An 18,354-nucleotide genomic window follows, 5' to 3' on the forward strand; every position below is an offset into this window, starting at 1 on the left:
TACGATCAGTAATCGGTGAAAGTGCATTCTCTATGTTGAAACCCTAGTTGTGGAAGCGTTGAAAGGTATTTATCCAAAAATCTATCTATCTATTTCAGATTCTGAGTCTTTGAAGATGGATACACCATATTTGGTAGATGTAATTGTAAGACCTCGTCTAGAGTTTAAGAGGCACCCTTTTAAATCCATTAAAATCGATCCTGTCAGAGCCCTATCCGGAGTCCCATATGGAGTTTTGCATGTAGAAGATGTTAGATCTTTTATTCACTATAAGTTAGAAGATCTTGGAATTTTTGCTATATTTGATCAATATAGGGTAGTGTGTGATAAGAATGGATTGTTGAAGGAACAATTTAAGAGTGTTACCGATAAAGGTTTTCACCATGCACTAAATTCTATTAATGATTTTGAAGATGATCTTGTGAGATATGTGTGGAGTCATGTGAATGACCAGTTTATGTGGCTTGATCGACCACATAAGATCACCAAAGAAGTGATTCATGCAGTAACTTGATTGTGTTCCACCGGTGAAGTTCCAGTACTGAGATCAGTTCCTAAGAATGATGTTGCCAAGCTGACCCAGTCACGATGGGATGTAAGAGCTATGACTGTTAATGAGATTGATGATCCCGCAGTAAAATTTACTTCAATGGTCATTGGATACCAGGTATATCATTCTAGCAGGATGAACAACATCCCTACTGCAGCCATCCATACTGCTTACCAGATGATCAAAGAAAATGTTGTTTATGATTTATCTGAGGCATTGAGAAGTCAGTTGGTGCTCAATCTTGAATCCATCAAGAAAGACAAAAGACTAAAGTTTAAATTTGGACAACTAATTGTTGGATTGTTCTTATATTTTCATAATTTATTTCCTGGTATTGGTGATGTTCAGTGGTCTAAGGACACAAAGGCATTGTTACAGATGAAGAACATCATCAAGATGTTGGGTAATGATTTTGGTAAGATTTCTTGGGGTTATTTAAAATATTTTTCAGAAAAAGATGCATGCAAGAGAGAGGATACCGACACAGGTTGTTAAGAGATATGATGATACCATTTGTTTTTTGGTTGACACAGACACATGTAAGATGGAGACAGTTGATCCCAAGACAACTTGGGTGATGCCTATGGGATATGAATTTGAAGAAGATCTTTTGGTGGCTTATGTTGAACACTTGCTAGCACAAACGGTAGATACTACTACTAAGAGGTTTGGAACCTATAAAGATAAATCTCTACAAGTGCATTCTAATCTTGCCAGACCGATAATTGCTAAGAAAGTGAGAAAAGAAGTTGAGCACTTTTCTGAGCAACAAGGATTTACGAAGAAGGCAATAACAGAGGCTAGAGCAAAATATGAAGCTAAACAAGCAAGAGCATCTAGTGCCCCAACCCGTACCAGCACCGGTATGCAGATAAGAAGTGTTGAGATTAAGAAGGAGAAACCTGCAGAGGCGAAGAAGGAGAAACCTTCTAAAATACAATTCAAGAGAAAAGGTAAAGTCATTGAGCCCCTTGCACCTAAGGCACCAGTAACAACATGCAAGAGGGAAAAGGAGCAAGCAAAGAAACCAACAGTTGATGATGATGAAGAAACTGAATCAAAAGGTGAGAAGAAAGCTCTAAGAGCTAGTGGCAAAAATTCAAAGGTTGTAGGAGAATATACTGTCAAATCTGTCAAAAAACTGATAACTAAACCTACATCTTTTAAAAAGTTGATAATAAGTATTAAGAATTATGGTATTCTTAAAAGTTTGAACAAATTTATGATAAGCTCAGTGAGGATGAACAAAGGCAGATAGAGGATGCAGTTGTTTTTATGATGAATAAATATAGTAAAGCCCTAATTGAATTGCAAGGGCAGATTTCAAATTCTTTGTGTGATAAGCTTGATGCTAGATGGTAGGAAGCCATAAAACAAGATAGAGAATTTATTGAAATTATTCTTAAAAACTTGCAACCTGAAGCCACAAAGGAGGAGATAGATGAAATTCTTGCAAAGGCTAAACCATCTTTTAGATCTAAGAAAAGGTTGACAAGACTGTTAATTAGTGAGACCCAATCAGTTCATATGGAAACTAAGTAGATATTGAAGAAGTTACTAGGTTTGGTACTTGATGAGGAAGAAGAGCATCTAGAGAAGTTTAAAGCAAAAGATATTCTTGACAATGTTGATATCAGCGATTTTACACCTGATGAGATTGTTATGGGAAACCAACTGGTAGAAGAAGAAGAAAAGACAGAACCGGTAAATATACAAATTGAGATAGTTGAAATTCCTGATGATGATACAAAAATTGATACAACCGGTATTGAGGAAGAAAAGAAAGATCACACTGAAAATGTACAGGATGAAGGTGTTTAGATGACTGAACAACAGGAACAGGAACCGAAGAGAAGAGAAGAAAAGAAGATTGACCAAGAACCACTGGTAATCACTCAAACAGTTCATACAAAAACACCACCGATAATGTAAGAGGATAAGATTGAAGAAAAGAAAGAAGAGGAAGAATTGAAATCAGTGAAACCAGAACCTAAAGTGACACCCCTGTTATTTACTTCTAAGCATAAAATTGATGATGATGAGGATGATGGTGCATTAAGTATACAAGGACTCATTAATATGGATGCATTAAGTTCTACAAAACTAATGGAGATTGCAACTACCATGCAATCTAGAGCTAAGAAGAAAAGAATGAAGGAACAACAAAAGGAAGCTCAAACAATACAATGTGTCATTGAGATTTTGTCTAGTCTGTTATCAAAGATAGACACGGTTTGCTTTCCTACACTGATTGCTAAATTGAGTCAATTGGTTGTTGATGCTGGTGAACAAAAGAAAAGTTTTGAAGATGCGGCATTTCTGAATGTGGAAAATGAATACAAGAAGATAAGGGTAGAGTAGTTGATGAATGATGTTGACAAAGACAAAGTTGCTTTGATGGTTAATAAAGATCTTATTAAAGATGTACTTGAAACCCGAGGTAAAATCCTTTCCACTATTACAAAGTTTTCAGTATTTTGTGATGATCTGATGAAAAGGAAACATGAAGCTGAAAAGGAACTTGAAGTTCTAAGTGAATAATTTATCCCCCTAAATGATTCTGCTATAATTTATGGTAGATTAGTTGCCGAACTTCAACATAAGCTAAAAGCTTATGAGAATGAACAGGTCAAAAGGACTAAGTCACTGCAGGAGTTACAAACACTTTTGATCCCCAAGGTTGAAATTTTGCAGAGAGGCTACAAAGAGACTAGAGCTATTCTAGCTACACCTGATATGAGTACAATTGATTTCATGGAGGAGCTGGCTCGTCAGATAAGAACACATGTTGAGATAACCAACACAATGATTTGAAGCAGTTAAAGTCTCATTTTGGAGATGTATTTTCTAAGATGGCATTGTAAACCATTTTGAACTTTTTTTAATCTATATATGGTAATGCAAATTTTGATGTTTATTGCATTTATCTTTTATGTATTTGCGTACCTTTGTCATTGCTATCAAAGGGGGAGTAGTAGTATAGTCAAAATTTTGTTGTAATTATAATGGGGAGTAGTAGATAAGTCTTGTAAATTTTGTAATAACATGCAATTTCTAAGGGGGAGTATGTGTCATGAGATGAGTAAATTTTTGTATTGCACACTTAGACAATTTTTTTCCTAAGTGTTGCCATCAATGCCAAAGGGGGAGATTGTTGGCTTGATTATGATATTTTGATGTAATGGGTTGATTGATGACTTGTTTTATGTTGTCATTGATGGCAACTATGTTTTGATAGTCATCTAAGTCTTTTAGGCCAACCGATAAAGCATAACCGATAGAGGAGATAGTTTAACAATGAACCAACAAATAGGACTTCAATCAGTGAATAGGAACAAAGTTGTATTCAAGCAACTGGTATGAGCGATCAATGAAGAGTTAGGTGATGCGGTTTTGTAGGAGCGTTGGAGATTGTATCAAGTAGCTATGTTTCAAACCACGGTAGCAATTCAATAGGATGAGCGAGTTATGATGTACAAAGCAGTCAATCATGAAGAACAACTAACCGGTAGAACAAAGTCACTAAGATCATTAAAACAATACACATAATGTTTTTTTTTGGCTTGTTATGTCGGTGGCCGACATAAGTAAAGCCTGTAGTGAAAGATTGTCCAGATTCATTGAACCTAGGAAATTGTTCCAAGGTTGTTATCCGACTAAGCTAATGTTTATAAAAAGTGTGATGAGTTATGAGATAAAGTATGAGATCGTGAGCGAATATTTGAGAGTTTGATTGTGCGACAATTTGAGAAGCTCTATATTGATGAATTGTTGATGTATTGAAGGAAACTGAAGCATATCTTATCGGGCATTGAGGTGCTACATGCTGATCATTTTACTATTGTATTCCTAACAATTGTAATAGTCAAATCCCCTAATCGGGTAGGTCCTAACAGGCCTAAAATTGTAAATCCCCTAATAGGGTAGCTCATTAACTTGAGTCTAAATCCTCTTGCGAGGTTTCTCCTAATAGGGAAAATATTTTAACAGGGCTGAGGTAAATCCCTTAATCGAGTGACTCCTAATAGGGTATGCTCCTAATCAGGCAAGTTTGTATGACCTTAATCGGTCAAAGATGTCTATTCTACAAATAGTGAATCTTGTGGGTAGTGGGTACTAACTCCCACTGTGGTTTTTCCCTTTTGGGTTTCCACGTATAAATATTTGTGTTATGTGGAGCATGATATGTTGAGTGTCAACTTATGTGGTGATATTTCTTTTATGTTTATTAAGCTTTGTTATTTAAAGTGGTGATCGGATTTGTGTTGTTGTTTTTGCTTGCACTGATTCACCCCCACTCTTAGTCCCTTATAAGTTTATCAAATATATTATCCAGAAGCCTCACTTTATTTATCCAAGATGGTTTTGATACTTCTTACTTCACCTCTAGTGGATTCTCCAAGGAGGATGGTGTCATCCGCAAACTGCTGATGGGTGACTGGTTCTATGTGAGGGGTGTCCTCAATACCCTTCGATAGGCCCCCATCCCTCGATGTCGTGATGCTCCTACCTAATGCCTCTGCCATTATAATGAATAGATATGAAGATAATGGATCCCCTTACCTTAAACCTCTGCTAGAGTTGAAGTACCCATTGGCCAAACCATTGATAAGAGTAGAGAACTTTGAGGCTGCAATGCAACCTCTAACCCATTCAATCCAAGGCCGATCAAAACCAAATCTAGATAGAACATCTAGCAAAAAGTTTCTATCTACCAGATCATATCCTTTTAAAATATCCAACTTGATGATCATGCTGGGAATCCTAAGCTTCTTGGCTGTATGAATTGCTTCATGGGCAACAATAATTTCCTCTGTGATATACCTACCTGGGGCAAAACCACTATGCTCTTCCGAGATGATCTTTTTTGACACCTTTTTTAATCTATTTGCCATTACTTTAGTAATTATCTTGTAACACGTATTATATAAAAAGTAATTGGTCGAAAATCATTCATACCTGAAGAGTCTTTCTTCTTGGGAATAAGGGCTAAAAATTATGATTAATGTATCCCATAATCGATGTTTTTTTCTAGATTCCTCAGCAGCCTTGAGTAAATAATCCTCAATGATCTCCCAAAAGGTTTGATAGAAGCAAGCCGAAAATCCTTTTGGTCTGGGGGCCTTATCAGGGGCTAGTTGAAAAGTAGCCTTTCTGAGTTACTCTAGGGATATAGGTCTGGAAATATCCTTGTTCTCCTCCTCAGAGATGATGCTAGGTATCCGATTGAGAAACTCATTCCTTATAGCTCCCTGATTAATGTTCTGATAACCTTGATTCAGGAGATTCTGAAAGTAACCCACCACTTCTCTATTGCTCTCATCTTTGGAGCAGATAAAAGTCCCATATTCTCTGATCAACTCCAATATTTTGTTTCTATTTCTGTTTGTAACTACAAAGTTGTGAATTAATTTTGTGTTCTTATCCCTTTCTTGAAGCTAGAGCTCATGCGACTTTTGCCTCCAAAATTGTTCCTCTCTGACCAAGATTTTTGCTTTCTCCACTTTGAGTTTTTGCTCCAATCTGAACTCTTCTTCTCTCATACCTTGAGGTATATCAACTTCATTTAGAGCCCTTAATTTTCTTTCAATCCTTTGGCTTTCAGTGAAAATGTTCTTGAAGTGTACCCTGTTCCACTCCTTGAGTTTAGTCTTTATGTATGAGAGTTTCTTATGAAAGATAAACATCTTGGAATGGTTTCCAAATCTACATTCCTTCCACCATTGGTTCAATGAATCCAAAAGGGATGGATCGCTGATCCACATCCTCTCAAACCTGAAGGGGGATCCACTAGAATATGGATCTGAAGCAAAGAACAATTGGATTGGAAAATGATCCAATCCATTGAATGAAAGAATTGAAGACTCCACCAGACCTGGAATCAAATACCAATCACCAAAAAGAAAGAATTTGTCTTATTTTTTGGCTATTATAGTGAAACCTTGCCTTCTATTGGTCCAAGTATATTCTCCATTATTTGTCACTATTTCCCTCAACTGATTGGAATCAAAAAATTCTTGAAAGTTTTGTTGTATTCGATTCTTCACCATAGAACCTCCCATCTTCTTTGAGCTATTGAGGGTCGCATTAAAATACCCCCTAATAATAATCTTCTCATCCTTTTTAGAATTGAGTTTCCTAGACAATTCATGCCAAATCTTCCTCTTAGCTGGTATGGCAATGGGTCCATACACATTGATCACCTTCTAGCACCGATTATCCTTGAAAGCTTGAAACACTACCATCATCCAATTGCTGTGGGCTTCCACAATAGAACATCGAGCCCTTGAAGGGTTCCAAAGAAAGCCAATTCCACCTGAAGCTCCCATAGATTCCACAAAAACACCCTCCCACTGCCTCCAAAACTTCATCTTCCTCTCCTACTCCTCTTTACTCCATTTGGTTTCCTGTATCAACACTAAGTTTGCCTTACTTGACTCAATTCGGCACTTGAAAAGGCACCATTTGCTAGGGGCATTTAAGCCCCTAGCATTCCAACTTAGAATCCTCATGACTCCTCGGGAAGGGGTATCTCCTTCCCGTTTCTAAGAATTGTTTGGTAAAGTTTGGTTTGCCCTTTTGCACAACCAGCCATTGCCAACTTGGATTTGTTTTTTTTGGCGACCCCTTTGCTTGTTTGATATGATTTTGGGAGTTTTCAAAGAGAATTGGATTTTCTCTAATCCCCTCTCCTCTAGAATTCTAGCCTAAAACTCTTCAAAGCTGTCATCTGTGTCTGAGTCTGTGTTTAGCTCATCTTCAACTTCCACATTTACAATTGGATCCTCTTGACTCTACCTCTCTCCTACCCTTGGATCATACATCTTTGGGTCTTTATAGCCCAGGTTACTCACAATGGGCTGAACTATCTTTTCCTCAAAATGATCCCCCTGATTAGACAATGAGATTTCTGATAAGCTTGGGACCTCTGTCCCAATGAAATCATCCCGAGGGGGTCCAGTCTCCTCTTGCCCAAATTCTGACTTCTCCAATTCAATTTACCCCAAGCCAACTGTTTGTGTTGGTGGCTCCACACAGATATGTGTGCCCTCTATGTCCTTGGAAGGGTCGGCACTAGATTTCTTTGGGTCTGCATCCACCATCTCTAGATTCCCAATTTCTTGAATAACCTTCTTTGGCCAGGTTAGATCTATCAGTTCTTTCTCCATGTTAGTGAGTGGATCCCTGCTTGATCTTTCCTTTGCACTGCCAAGGAAGGATTGTTCAATTTTGTGATGAGCATCTATAGAAACCTTGAAATCGCAATTGTCTGGGGTGTGGGAAAACAACCTGCATTGTAGACATAAATCAAGTGTATCCTCCCTATCAATCAACTGTGTCCAATCACCTATTTCTGAAAATAATTCAATTTTTGATGGAATCTTTGCCTCTGAAGATACACTCACATAGATCCTAAAATAAGTTCCCATCATCTGATCTTCCAAAAGATAGTCTAGATATAGGAAATTTCTAAGTTTTCTGCCAATACTTTTTAGGAATCCATCACCCCATAACTCTGATGGCAGGTTATAAATGCAGAACCATACTGAGGTTTCAGGGACCACCTCTATCCTAGGATTGAATCCTAGTTTCCAATCAAAGAGTTGCATCTGGGCCCCATTCATGAAAAGAGGGGCAAAATTGAGAGTCCTCTACTTGTCTTCCATTGATGCAAAGGTAACAAGATAAAAACTATTTGCAACAGGCTTACTCAATGTGCCCACTCCCCATTTCTCCTTACACTAGTTGCTGATTAGCTCACGACTCTTCCATCTAAATCCCCCCCATTTGATGAAAAGCTTGAATTTTTCCATAAAATCTTTATTTTGCTTCACTACTTCATCTACAATAGAAATTGACCAGGGGTTCAAAGAATCCTTACCAATTTCCAATTTCATACCAGGGGGAGTTAGATCCGTTGAAATTCGTATCCATGCTAAGTCCAGTTCGAACATTTGAAGGTCCAACTTTGAAGCAATCAGATTTCCAATTGCATGCCACATCTGCTTCCGAGATCGACATTTTCTTGAACCACCAATTCTTTCCTCTCTGGAAACCCTTAGCCTTCCATTCCTGCGAATTGGCAGGCCACTTGCTAGTGGGATGCTTGGCACAGTAATCTCTACTTCGACTCCCGCTCCGAATCCAAGGGGGACCAATAAATTTTTGATTCCTTACTAACATACCCATTCTGATTTCTGAAGTTCTTGGGACTCCAGGGTGTAGTGGATGTCGACCATTCCCAGCCTAGTATAGTGAGTCAATTTACCAACCTGGTATAGTGAGTCAATCTAGTGCCCATTTCTAAATGCCCACTGTGGCCGATATTGCCTTTGAAGATCTGAGGGAGGATTTGGCTGCCTCCTGACATCTTTCAACAAATCGCGAACCTGGTTGCCATATGCCTGTCAACCATTGTTGACTCTATCCCAGATTGCCTCCATCGGGATAGCTTGATCTGTCTCATCACTCCATGAAGTCGCCTTCCATCGAGCACTCCTAACTCCTTGCTGTCGATCAAAATGTTGAGTTCGTCTAGTCTGGATCTGCCCCCAAGCCCTGGAGATACCTGCGCCATGCTCGCCATGAGAATTTTCACCATCGCCTCCTGCTCCCGCCATTTCTTCAATTTCTCTTCTTGGCTATTTTAAACCTCTTTACAAAATACTATATATTGTTATAAAAACAACACATTATTATTTAAAATACTTGTAACTTATATTCAACTTTAAATAATCATAAAGCTTTTTGACAACCCTTCACATTTTATGATAAAATACAAAGTATTTACTCTCTTCACCTTTTATATTTATGATAGGACAAATATATAAAATGAAGTACTCCAATGCATATACATTGCTATCTTAATAGTTGTATACATAAAAATAATATTTTTTAACAAAACAAGAGCAACTTATTTTATGAATGACATATTTATATTGGACTAAAAAAATATTTGTTTCTCTAGTTAATGAATGTATTTATGATTTTTTACAATGATATTTATAAGTTATCATGTGTCATGTAGAGATCCATCTTAACCAACATTTGGTCATTTGTTGATTTACATATGGATTAATTATTAACAATATATAATATACATATTTTGCAAGACTAAATCCTATAATCACAAGTACTATACCAACAACATGACCTGTATCGTACAAATACATTTTACAACTAAATCTTATAATCACAAGTGCTATACCAACAACATGACCTATATTGTACAAATATGTTTTAAGACTATATCTTATAATCACAAGTACTATACCAATAATAGGACTAACGCAATTAGTGGCCCTTCTCCCTTATCTATTGTCACAAGTCACATCAAAGAAATAAGTGATCACGTGGTGAAACACAAAACAATTAGTAAATACACCTTGATGCACATATTTCAATCTAAACTTTTTTGAGTATTTTTGAATCGTTAAAGGAAAATGTATTAATGTACATGAATTTGAAATAACAACTCTAAACACTTAATTATATATTAAAAAAATACCTTAATATTTTTTACAAATATTAGATACACTATTAAAAATACAAAATTCAATTCAAAAATTCTTATCTTGAAAGTGCTTCCTTCACATTTTTTATGTTGTAATTTAAAAAATAAAATAATATATGCATTTTTCTATTAAACAAAACTTAAGACTAGAACAATTTCTTCGCACTCATTTGTGGTTTAGGTATATAATGAATTAAAAAACTTGGATTTAAAAAATATGGAGTTAAGAAAGGACTTGTAGTTTTGGTCCATCGCTTGATTGTGGATAGTGGCAGCAACAATTGTTTGATTTCGTATGTTTCGATTAATTAATTATTAATACTGCAAGTGTGGAGAAATGGCACTCTGTTCTGTTGCGCATCCCCTACTCAATGTAAATATTTGTACTGCAAAACCACCAAAACTTAGTACTAGTTTCTCTTTACGGCCAATTCATCCATTTCTGAAATGCAGACAACGGGCAGTTTCATCTATGCCGCGAGCTCTCCTTGTAAGTTTCCTGTTTTCAAGCTTCCAATTACTGTCTATGTTGGCTGTAAAATCTTCTGGTGTAAAAAGAAAGATATAGTCATGTTTATAGATAGCAACATAGTGTAATCCAGATAAAGGATTTTCGGTTTAAAAATAACAATGAAGTTCTATTGAGAGAGATAAGAATAGTACTGAAGGTTGGAGTTGCAGGGAGAAGCGGGGCGGAGGGGGTACACATCTGTGTTGATTGTACCCACGGGAGTGGGGGCCGCCATTGGGGGCTTTGCAGGGGATGCTCTTCCTGTTGCTCGAGCCATGGCTTCCGTTGTCGACTGTCTTATTTCACATCCAAACGTAAATTTTTCTTGCCACTGTCTTTCATTTACAAGCTTGGAATTAAATACCTGATTTTGTTTAAGAGAATTTAAAATTATCTGTATCCGGTTGTCTGTTTTTAGCTATTTGTAGATTGAGTAATTGTGTTATTTGCGAACGCAATTGTTACTGTAAATCTGCTGAACTGCTATACATTAGGTTTTCATAGATGGGTTGGTTTAATCTTATGACATTTATCTAGAATACATTTATATTCTTTCGAGTTATTTAGGGGAGGAGATCTAGTAGTTGAGCATCCTAATTTTACATTTCTCAAAATTTCATGTAGACATTTCAAATCACTTTCAATTTTTTTTGCAGTGGTTTACTTGGTAAGTCCCCTGCTTATAACTAAGATTTCAGACCCACATCATCTATGATGCCACATCAACATGGTTTTTTCGCCAAGGTGTTCGAAAAGGTCAAAAGAAAAAGTGAGACCTATACTTGTGCACTAAGTCATGTTTTATTGGTGCCATCACATGATTTGTTGCTTTTTAAATCTAAGGAATACATTTCATTCAATTGTGGGTAGTCATCTTAACACGAACAATGTTAAAGTCACAACCGTGGGTGCAATATTGACAAAAATATTGGACATGAAATCAGTAAGTGCAATTTTAGGCAACTCTCATACCTCTTAAAGAGGGCCTTAGGTTGTGTTGTGACGTTTTCACACATCGCCCCATTGCAAATGGGGACCCCCACTTTTTTCTGTTTTCTAGGTTAGTTGTAGAGTCTTTAGCTATTGACCTTGTGCTTGGAAGAGGTTTAATATCTTAGGTGGCCAGGAGGTGATCAAGTCATGTCTCTCTGTTTAGGATGAAGTGAGGTCAGTTAATTCTCAAGGCTTGCGAAATGAACATTTTCTTGATAATCATTCCATTTGATCATAATCATCATTTACTTGCAAAATGAGAGTTGAAGTGCTAAAATTTGGCTAAGGCAAGTTGATTTCAAGGGTCAATATTCTAAGGAAAGAAGGAGGTAGAGTTCAATTATCACGAGAAGCTTGGAACAAATGGATTAAGATAGCTAAGTTGCCATTTTTGGAGGACTTCTGATGAAGACCCAAAAGCACGAACTAAGACTTCCAGTGAGGCATCAAAATCACGAACTAAGCTTTGGGACTTCCTATGACCCCTTAAATCAGCAAACTAAGCTTTTTTCATTGCATTGTTTGAAATGAGATCATGATCTTGCTGGGTGCGTTGCTAGGAAGATATTGCAAGATTAAGTAATAGCAATTTAGGAAGGAAATTGATCACTTCCAATGAAGGCTCAAATCCACGAACTAAGGAATGATGACTTTCGATGAAGCCTCAAAAGCACGACCTAAGGATTTTCACTTCCAATGAAGGCTCAAATCCACGAACTAAGGAATGATGACTTCCAATGAAGCCTCAAAAGCACGACCTAAGGATTTTCACTTCCAATGAGGCCTTCAAAGCATGACCAAAGGAATGACTACTTCCGATGAAGACTCCAATCCATGAACTAAGCATTTCCACTTCCAATGAAGCCTATAATCAGCGACCTAAGGATTGATCATTTCCATTGAGGCCTTTAAAGAGTGAACTAAGGATTTCGACTTCCAATGAAGCCTCCAATCCACTAACTAAGGATTTTATCACTTCCAGTGAGGCCTTCAAAGCACAAACTAATCATTTGTTACTTCCTATCAACCCTCCAAAGGGCGACTTAAGGCATAAGTGTTGGCAACAATGCAACAAACTGAGAGGGGGGGGGGTGTGAATCAGTTTGCTCACAAACTCTACACAACTCACACTTAAATTCAGATTTGATGATTAGCAACGAAAGCACAAATCAACACCACATCAGTAACACACATAACACCAAGATTTTTGACGTGGAAAACCCGGTTAAGTGAAAAACCACGGTGGGAACCTACCCACAATGAGATAATACCCTATTAGGAGTAAATGAAATATTACATTGTGAAATGCACATGCATTTAGACACACTGCTCAAATCACAAAACAAAAAGGGCTACAACCCTTGGGAAGGCTCACTACCTTACAAAAACATTCAGATTACATTCAGAGGATCATGAACTGATGAAATAGCATCTCCTCATGTCTAGTTACAATTTCGGGTAAGCACATAACACAAACTCTGCTCTTTCGCACTTCTTCACACTTTTTCGCACTTCTCCTTTGCTATTGAAAGATAAAATCAATGTTCGCACAGGCAGATCATATCTCTCACATGATTATTACATATATTTATACAAATCATCAACCTATATTTCAAGGTCGACTCAACCCTTAACACAAATTACAAAATAATATCCATACGCGCTACATCAATACATGCGAACCAAAACAATGTTGGCTAAGACATAGTCTAGACCTAAATCAACACTTCGCACATGCAGCACCATCAAGAATTATGCCACGAACATCTGCAACATGATACACTCATCATGAATGTCACATAACACGAAGAAACACCATTGGATCAGGAAAATGATCAATAACACGCACAATGATCAATGCAGACCATCAACACAGATAACACACAATAACATCCACAAGCAACGTGAATCACCACAACAACAACCGCAACATCACCACTTACTAGAATCTTCATCATCATTATACCGAACCTCAAGAACATCAACTCAACTGACTGTCAAACTGAAAGATTCACTTGCGGACTTCCAAATCACAAACCATTTGGATTGAGGACACATATGAACGTCCCAAACACTCTGCCAAAACCGCAAACCAAGATATTGCGATTCTAGAGCAATGTGAAGCAGAATCCAGAACACTGAATAACACGAACAACTGAGAAACCAACCTCAATACCGGATCACATAACTCGATCAAATCACCATGTGGACCTTTGAGACTTCCGCCCATTAAACCACAACAACTCATCTGCAACACACTAGCCAAACCAACTCATCCAATTTGTCTGCAACACTAGAATACATAGAAGAATATGTTGATATCAATGACAACACATCATTCCAGCAAACTTCTCAACAATATCCAACAATAAGCACTTCTTTCCACTTCCACTTCCATTTCCTTCCTTCCACTTCCTTCACCACTTGAAACCTATGCAAATCAGGCCTGTCCCAGACCTGAAACCTATCAAATCAGGCATATAAAAGTGAGAAATCAGACATAAATCAGGTGTGAGACACAAAATCAGACTCAAATTGATGAGATTTAAGCAAAAAAAAAAGGGGGAAATCAGACTTAAAATCAGATGTTTGATGTTCAAAAAACTCATTTCTAGATTTAAAGAAGGTGGTAGGAAGCTTGATTAGGTACTTTTTACAATGTTTTGATTCAAGTTATGTTTGTTTTCAGGTTTGATGCTAGTGGGATGAACTAACAAAAGAATGTGAAGAAGGTCAAGACTTCATGGAGTGAAGGTCAAGACTTCATGCACATGTTTCTCACATACAACATCAAGATTTCACCTCATAAGCAAAGACAACAGCCCAAGTAAGACATTGCAACACTTCAAGTCTCAAGCTCATACAAGGCAGCTGATGGGATCATCATCACAGACTATAAGGCAAGAGTAGGAGTCATCTACATCAAGGGTGGGCACAAGAATGCTCTAGGCTTGGAATGAAGGATTGCCACCGCATGAAGAAGATAATATTATATAATGAAGATCAATGCATTCGAGGAAAGAAGGAAGCATCAAGCACAAACTTCCCAAGGTCTACATTCAATGCAGCACTAAGGTGGAACTCCCAAACAAGAAGATGAAGGATGAAATGACTATCAAGAGATATGCCTCATTCATTTACAACTTGTGATGAGTGACAAAGACCAAGCAAGATGAGGTGGCGCCAAGTCATCACCTATCCAATCATATTATTTCAAGCTAAGGCGTCCAGATTCAATGTACTTGACTCATCCATCAAAGAAGATAACTACCACATGTGGGCACAAAGTCCGATCCACCTATCGTCGTCATCTATTGACCAATTATTCAAGGAAGGACATGTCTCCCATCAAATGTAATTTTATCATTGATCAAGCATTAAATGCTTTGTAATGGGTGTAACAAATCCTAAGTAGGGTTTCTATCTTTTGATCTTGGCCATTGATTGTGAATCCATTTGAGCCACTCAATTGCAATGAGAGCACTATATGAGGCTCCACTCTTTCATTTGTAAAGGGGAATAGTAATAAAAAATAGTGAATAGTAAATAGATAATAGAAAATAGTAGATAGCAGTTAGAGTAGAGTAGGAAGAGAAGGCAAAGATTGTTGCCAAGACATTGTTGTGAGAAGCATGTAAACTTCATTGAAGATATGGTGAAATTCATATGTTGATTCAACAATTTGCATGGTTTCTACTTCTTGTTTGATTTTCATGTTGTTTAAATGAATGGAAGAACTTTGCGTATGATTAATGGTGAAATTCGTACATCCATACTACTAACACTTTGCTGATTGTAAAGTGTCTCGTGTAGTCAAGTGGATCCATCTTAGCCAAGCTTAACTTCAATTATGGCTCCTTTATTGATATGCTTCACCTTGAAGGTATCTATATGCTTGTAGTGGTGATTTCAAAATCGTCAAGCTATCCCTAGAAGATCACACTAGCCTTGTGGAGATGTTCGTTGCATGTCAAAGCAAAGCTTAGTTGAATTTCATTAAAGATTGTCCATTGCTCTTACATTCCTAGGATTAGAGTAGCTTCCTAAACCCTGTCCTTTTGCTCTTTTTTTTAGTCAAGTGAAATTTCAATGTTTCAACGATATTCAAAGCATTCAAGATTCAACGTAAGCCCACCTTGTGATTCCAGCAGTATCACATCATAGCAACTGAGTCTATCCAAGAGCACGCCAAGACCTGGCATTTAGAACCTTGGAGTCATCCCATTTGATCATGTAGCTTAGCATTTGGGAGGATTTTGTTCAAGAGATGATAGAATGCTCAGTATTTTATTTTGTGTTGCATAGTGCGTAAAAACACCATCAACAGGTTGGTCCTCGTAGAAGGCCCTTACTTACATAGCGAAGGTGTAAAGCCTACTGAGGGTCCTCCTAACAATGTTCTCATGGAATGGATGTACACATCTTTGAGGGTCCTCCTAACCATGCTTTCATGAAACGAGTATGCACATGTTGGTGAACCTATTTGCTTTGACAAAAAGACTGTCAGACCTACTCCATAACTTTGCCAAACCTTTAACAAAGTTCGTGGAGATGCTCATCTTTTTCCTTATCATTAAAGGGTGAAAGAAGATGCAGCCATGCCTTCGCACTCTTTATATACTATTTTTTTTGTATTCTATTGTAGTGAAATAGGGATAGTAGCGCCAAAAGGTTGTAGTTCAATTGGTTGAGTGTTTTTGGTGAGGGCGATGGTATGTTCTTTGAATATCTTTCGCTATGGTTGAAACCCTTGAATATATGGTATAAGGAATGAGGTTGGGATCATGTCTCAGATGACTTTGGCAGAATGGCTACCCCTTAGTCCTTGACTATTACTCAAAGAAGTATTAGATAGGCTTGTGCTCTTGTATTGGATAGCAAAAATGAACTCGTGGATGATATAAAATTCCCCATAAAAAATGATAAAAAGAAGGATAGCAAAGGGGGCATCTGTGCAAGAAAATAAAACAATATAAAATTACAAAATTAAGAAATTTAGAGATTAAAATAAATTTAACAAAGACAAATTAGATGTTGTCATTTTTTCTAATAAATGGCAGCAAACCAAAAGTTAAAATGATAATACGATTATCAATTTAATTTTTGGCATATACTTCCTCTCATAGATTAGTGAAGGAAGTGTACTTCACACCTTAGCTTCCTTCTATTTGATATCAAAGCATGATCACCTCAGGTCCTAGGTGTGAGGGACTAGGTTTTTTATCTAATCTTATTTGAATGGGACCTGTGTAGAAGGAGATCATGTTGCAAGACAATGCAAGCACATCAAGCATAGAGATGGTCAGGCGCATCGACACTAACTTTTGTGGAAGCTCAATATTGAGGATATGCTTGTAGAGAAATGCGTGGGTTGCTATGTCTAGATCCAAACCGACTATAATGTCACAGGCTGATTGGGATCTGTTGGATAGAAAAGTGAAGGACATCATTAGACTTTGCTTGGCAGATTTAGTGTTGTTGAATATACATGAAGAACCCACTACATAAGCTGCTAGAAGAAGTTGAGAGATTTGTACTAGGCTAAATCCCTAGTTAATAACTTTTTTCCTAAGAAAGATGTTCTATACCTTAAGAATGGATGATGGTGGTTCTATGGCTAAGCAATTGAATGTGTTCAATGTGATTGTGACCAAGTTGCATTTTGTTGGAGTGAAAATGGAGGAGGGTACTTTTATGACACTTATGTTTTTGTTAGACTCGTGGCTTCATGTAATGTCCCTTTCTTGAAATAAGATTTAATAATACATAAATAATAATAAAATTAAAATATAAAATAATAATAATAAAATATCATATAATATAATTACAAGTTAATTAATTTTAATGAAAGGTTAGGAGGCATGACATGAAGAGTTGTGACTCCCTCAAACATAAGATATAAAAGGGAGAAGAATTCATTTGAAAGAGGGGAGAGGAAGGAAGAGAGAATGGAGGACAGGAATAAAAGAAGGATAAATTGAAGAAGAAGAAATGAGGAGGCAATGAAGGGTTGCACACTTTCAAAGGGTGCTAATGGTGAAAGGTTGTGTCTCTTTTAGAGGACATAAACTATGAAGGGTTGTACTATTTCAAAGGGGGCAATTGTGAAGGATTGTGTCTTTTGCCAAAGGGCATACATGATGAAGAGGTGTGACCTCTCCCTTATTTGGGAGATATAAAAGGGAAGGGGATCAAATGGAATGAGGGAAAGGAAGTGGAATCGGAGGAGATCTAGAGCAAATTCATAGCATAAATATATGGAGGGATCTTAAATGAGTTTTGAGAAGGAAAGAAGAAAATAAGACATGTAGATCTAGAAGAGGAAGATATGCAGACCCTAAATGGGATATATGCAGATTTGAAAAGCAGTAAAGACAGATTTGAGAAGTGAGAGATAGGGGAAGATTAAATAAGTAAAAGAGCAACGGTTTTGTCAAACAGATGTATCTTTTCATAACCAAAAGATCTGACCCTTTGTCTCCATGAAGGGTGTAAAGTGAAGGAGACATCATTTGAAGAAGGCATCAAACCAAGAAGAAGATCAATCGATCCATTCAAGGGAGCATTGAACTTCATAACCGATTTCAGAATTCATAAAGAGAGGAAGCAAGCAGTTTTGATAATAATAAGGGCAAGATTTAGGGTAATCCCAGTAGGGGATTGTTGTGACGTATTCACACATCGCCCCATTGCAAATGGGGACCCTTGCTTTTTTGCTTTCTAGGGTTTGCTTTCTAGGTCTTTTAGGGTTTTGTTTGTTAGCCTTTGGAGGATGAGTGCTGTCGA

At 37.2% G+C, this 18,354-nt stretch overlaps 1 protein-coding gene across 4 annotated transcripts in view; it reads left to right on the forward strand.

The window, feature by feature from the left end:
- The first annotated feature begins 10,265 nt into the window (after window positions 1-10,265).
- Window positions 10,266-18,354, forward strand: part of LOC131070753 (uncharacterized) — a 58,856-nt gene continuing 50,767 nt past the window's right edge. For 2 of the 4 annotated variants that reach the window (XM_058006384.2, XM_058006387.2), the window contains exons 1-2: window positions 10,268-10,554; window positions 10,746-10,889. In XM_058006384.2, coding sequence (XP_057862367.1) covers window positions 10,402-10,554; window positions 10,746-10,889 — 297 coding nt within the window. In that variant the 5' untranslated portion in view covers window positions 10,268-10,401. Of the gene's footprint in view, window positions 10,555-10,745; window positions 10,890-18,354 lie in introns of all 4 variants that reach the window. The other 2 variants (XM_058006386.2, XM_058006385.2) reach the window with 2 other exon arrangements.

The sequence above is a fragment of the Cryptomeria japonica genome, chromosome 2 (assembly GCF_030272615.1).
Source record: "Cryptomeria japonica chromosome 2, Sugi_1.0, whole genome shotgun sequence".
NCBI lineage: Eukaryota > Viridiplantae > Streptophyta > Pinopsida > Cupressales > Cupressaceae > Cryptomeria > Cryptomeria japonica.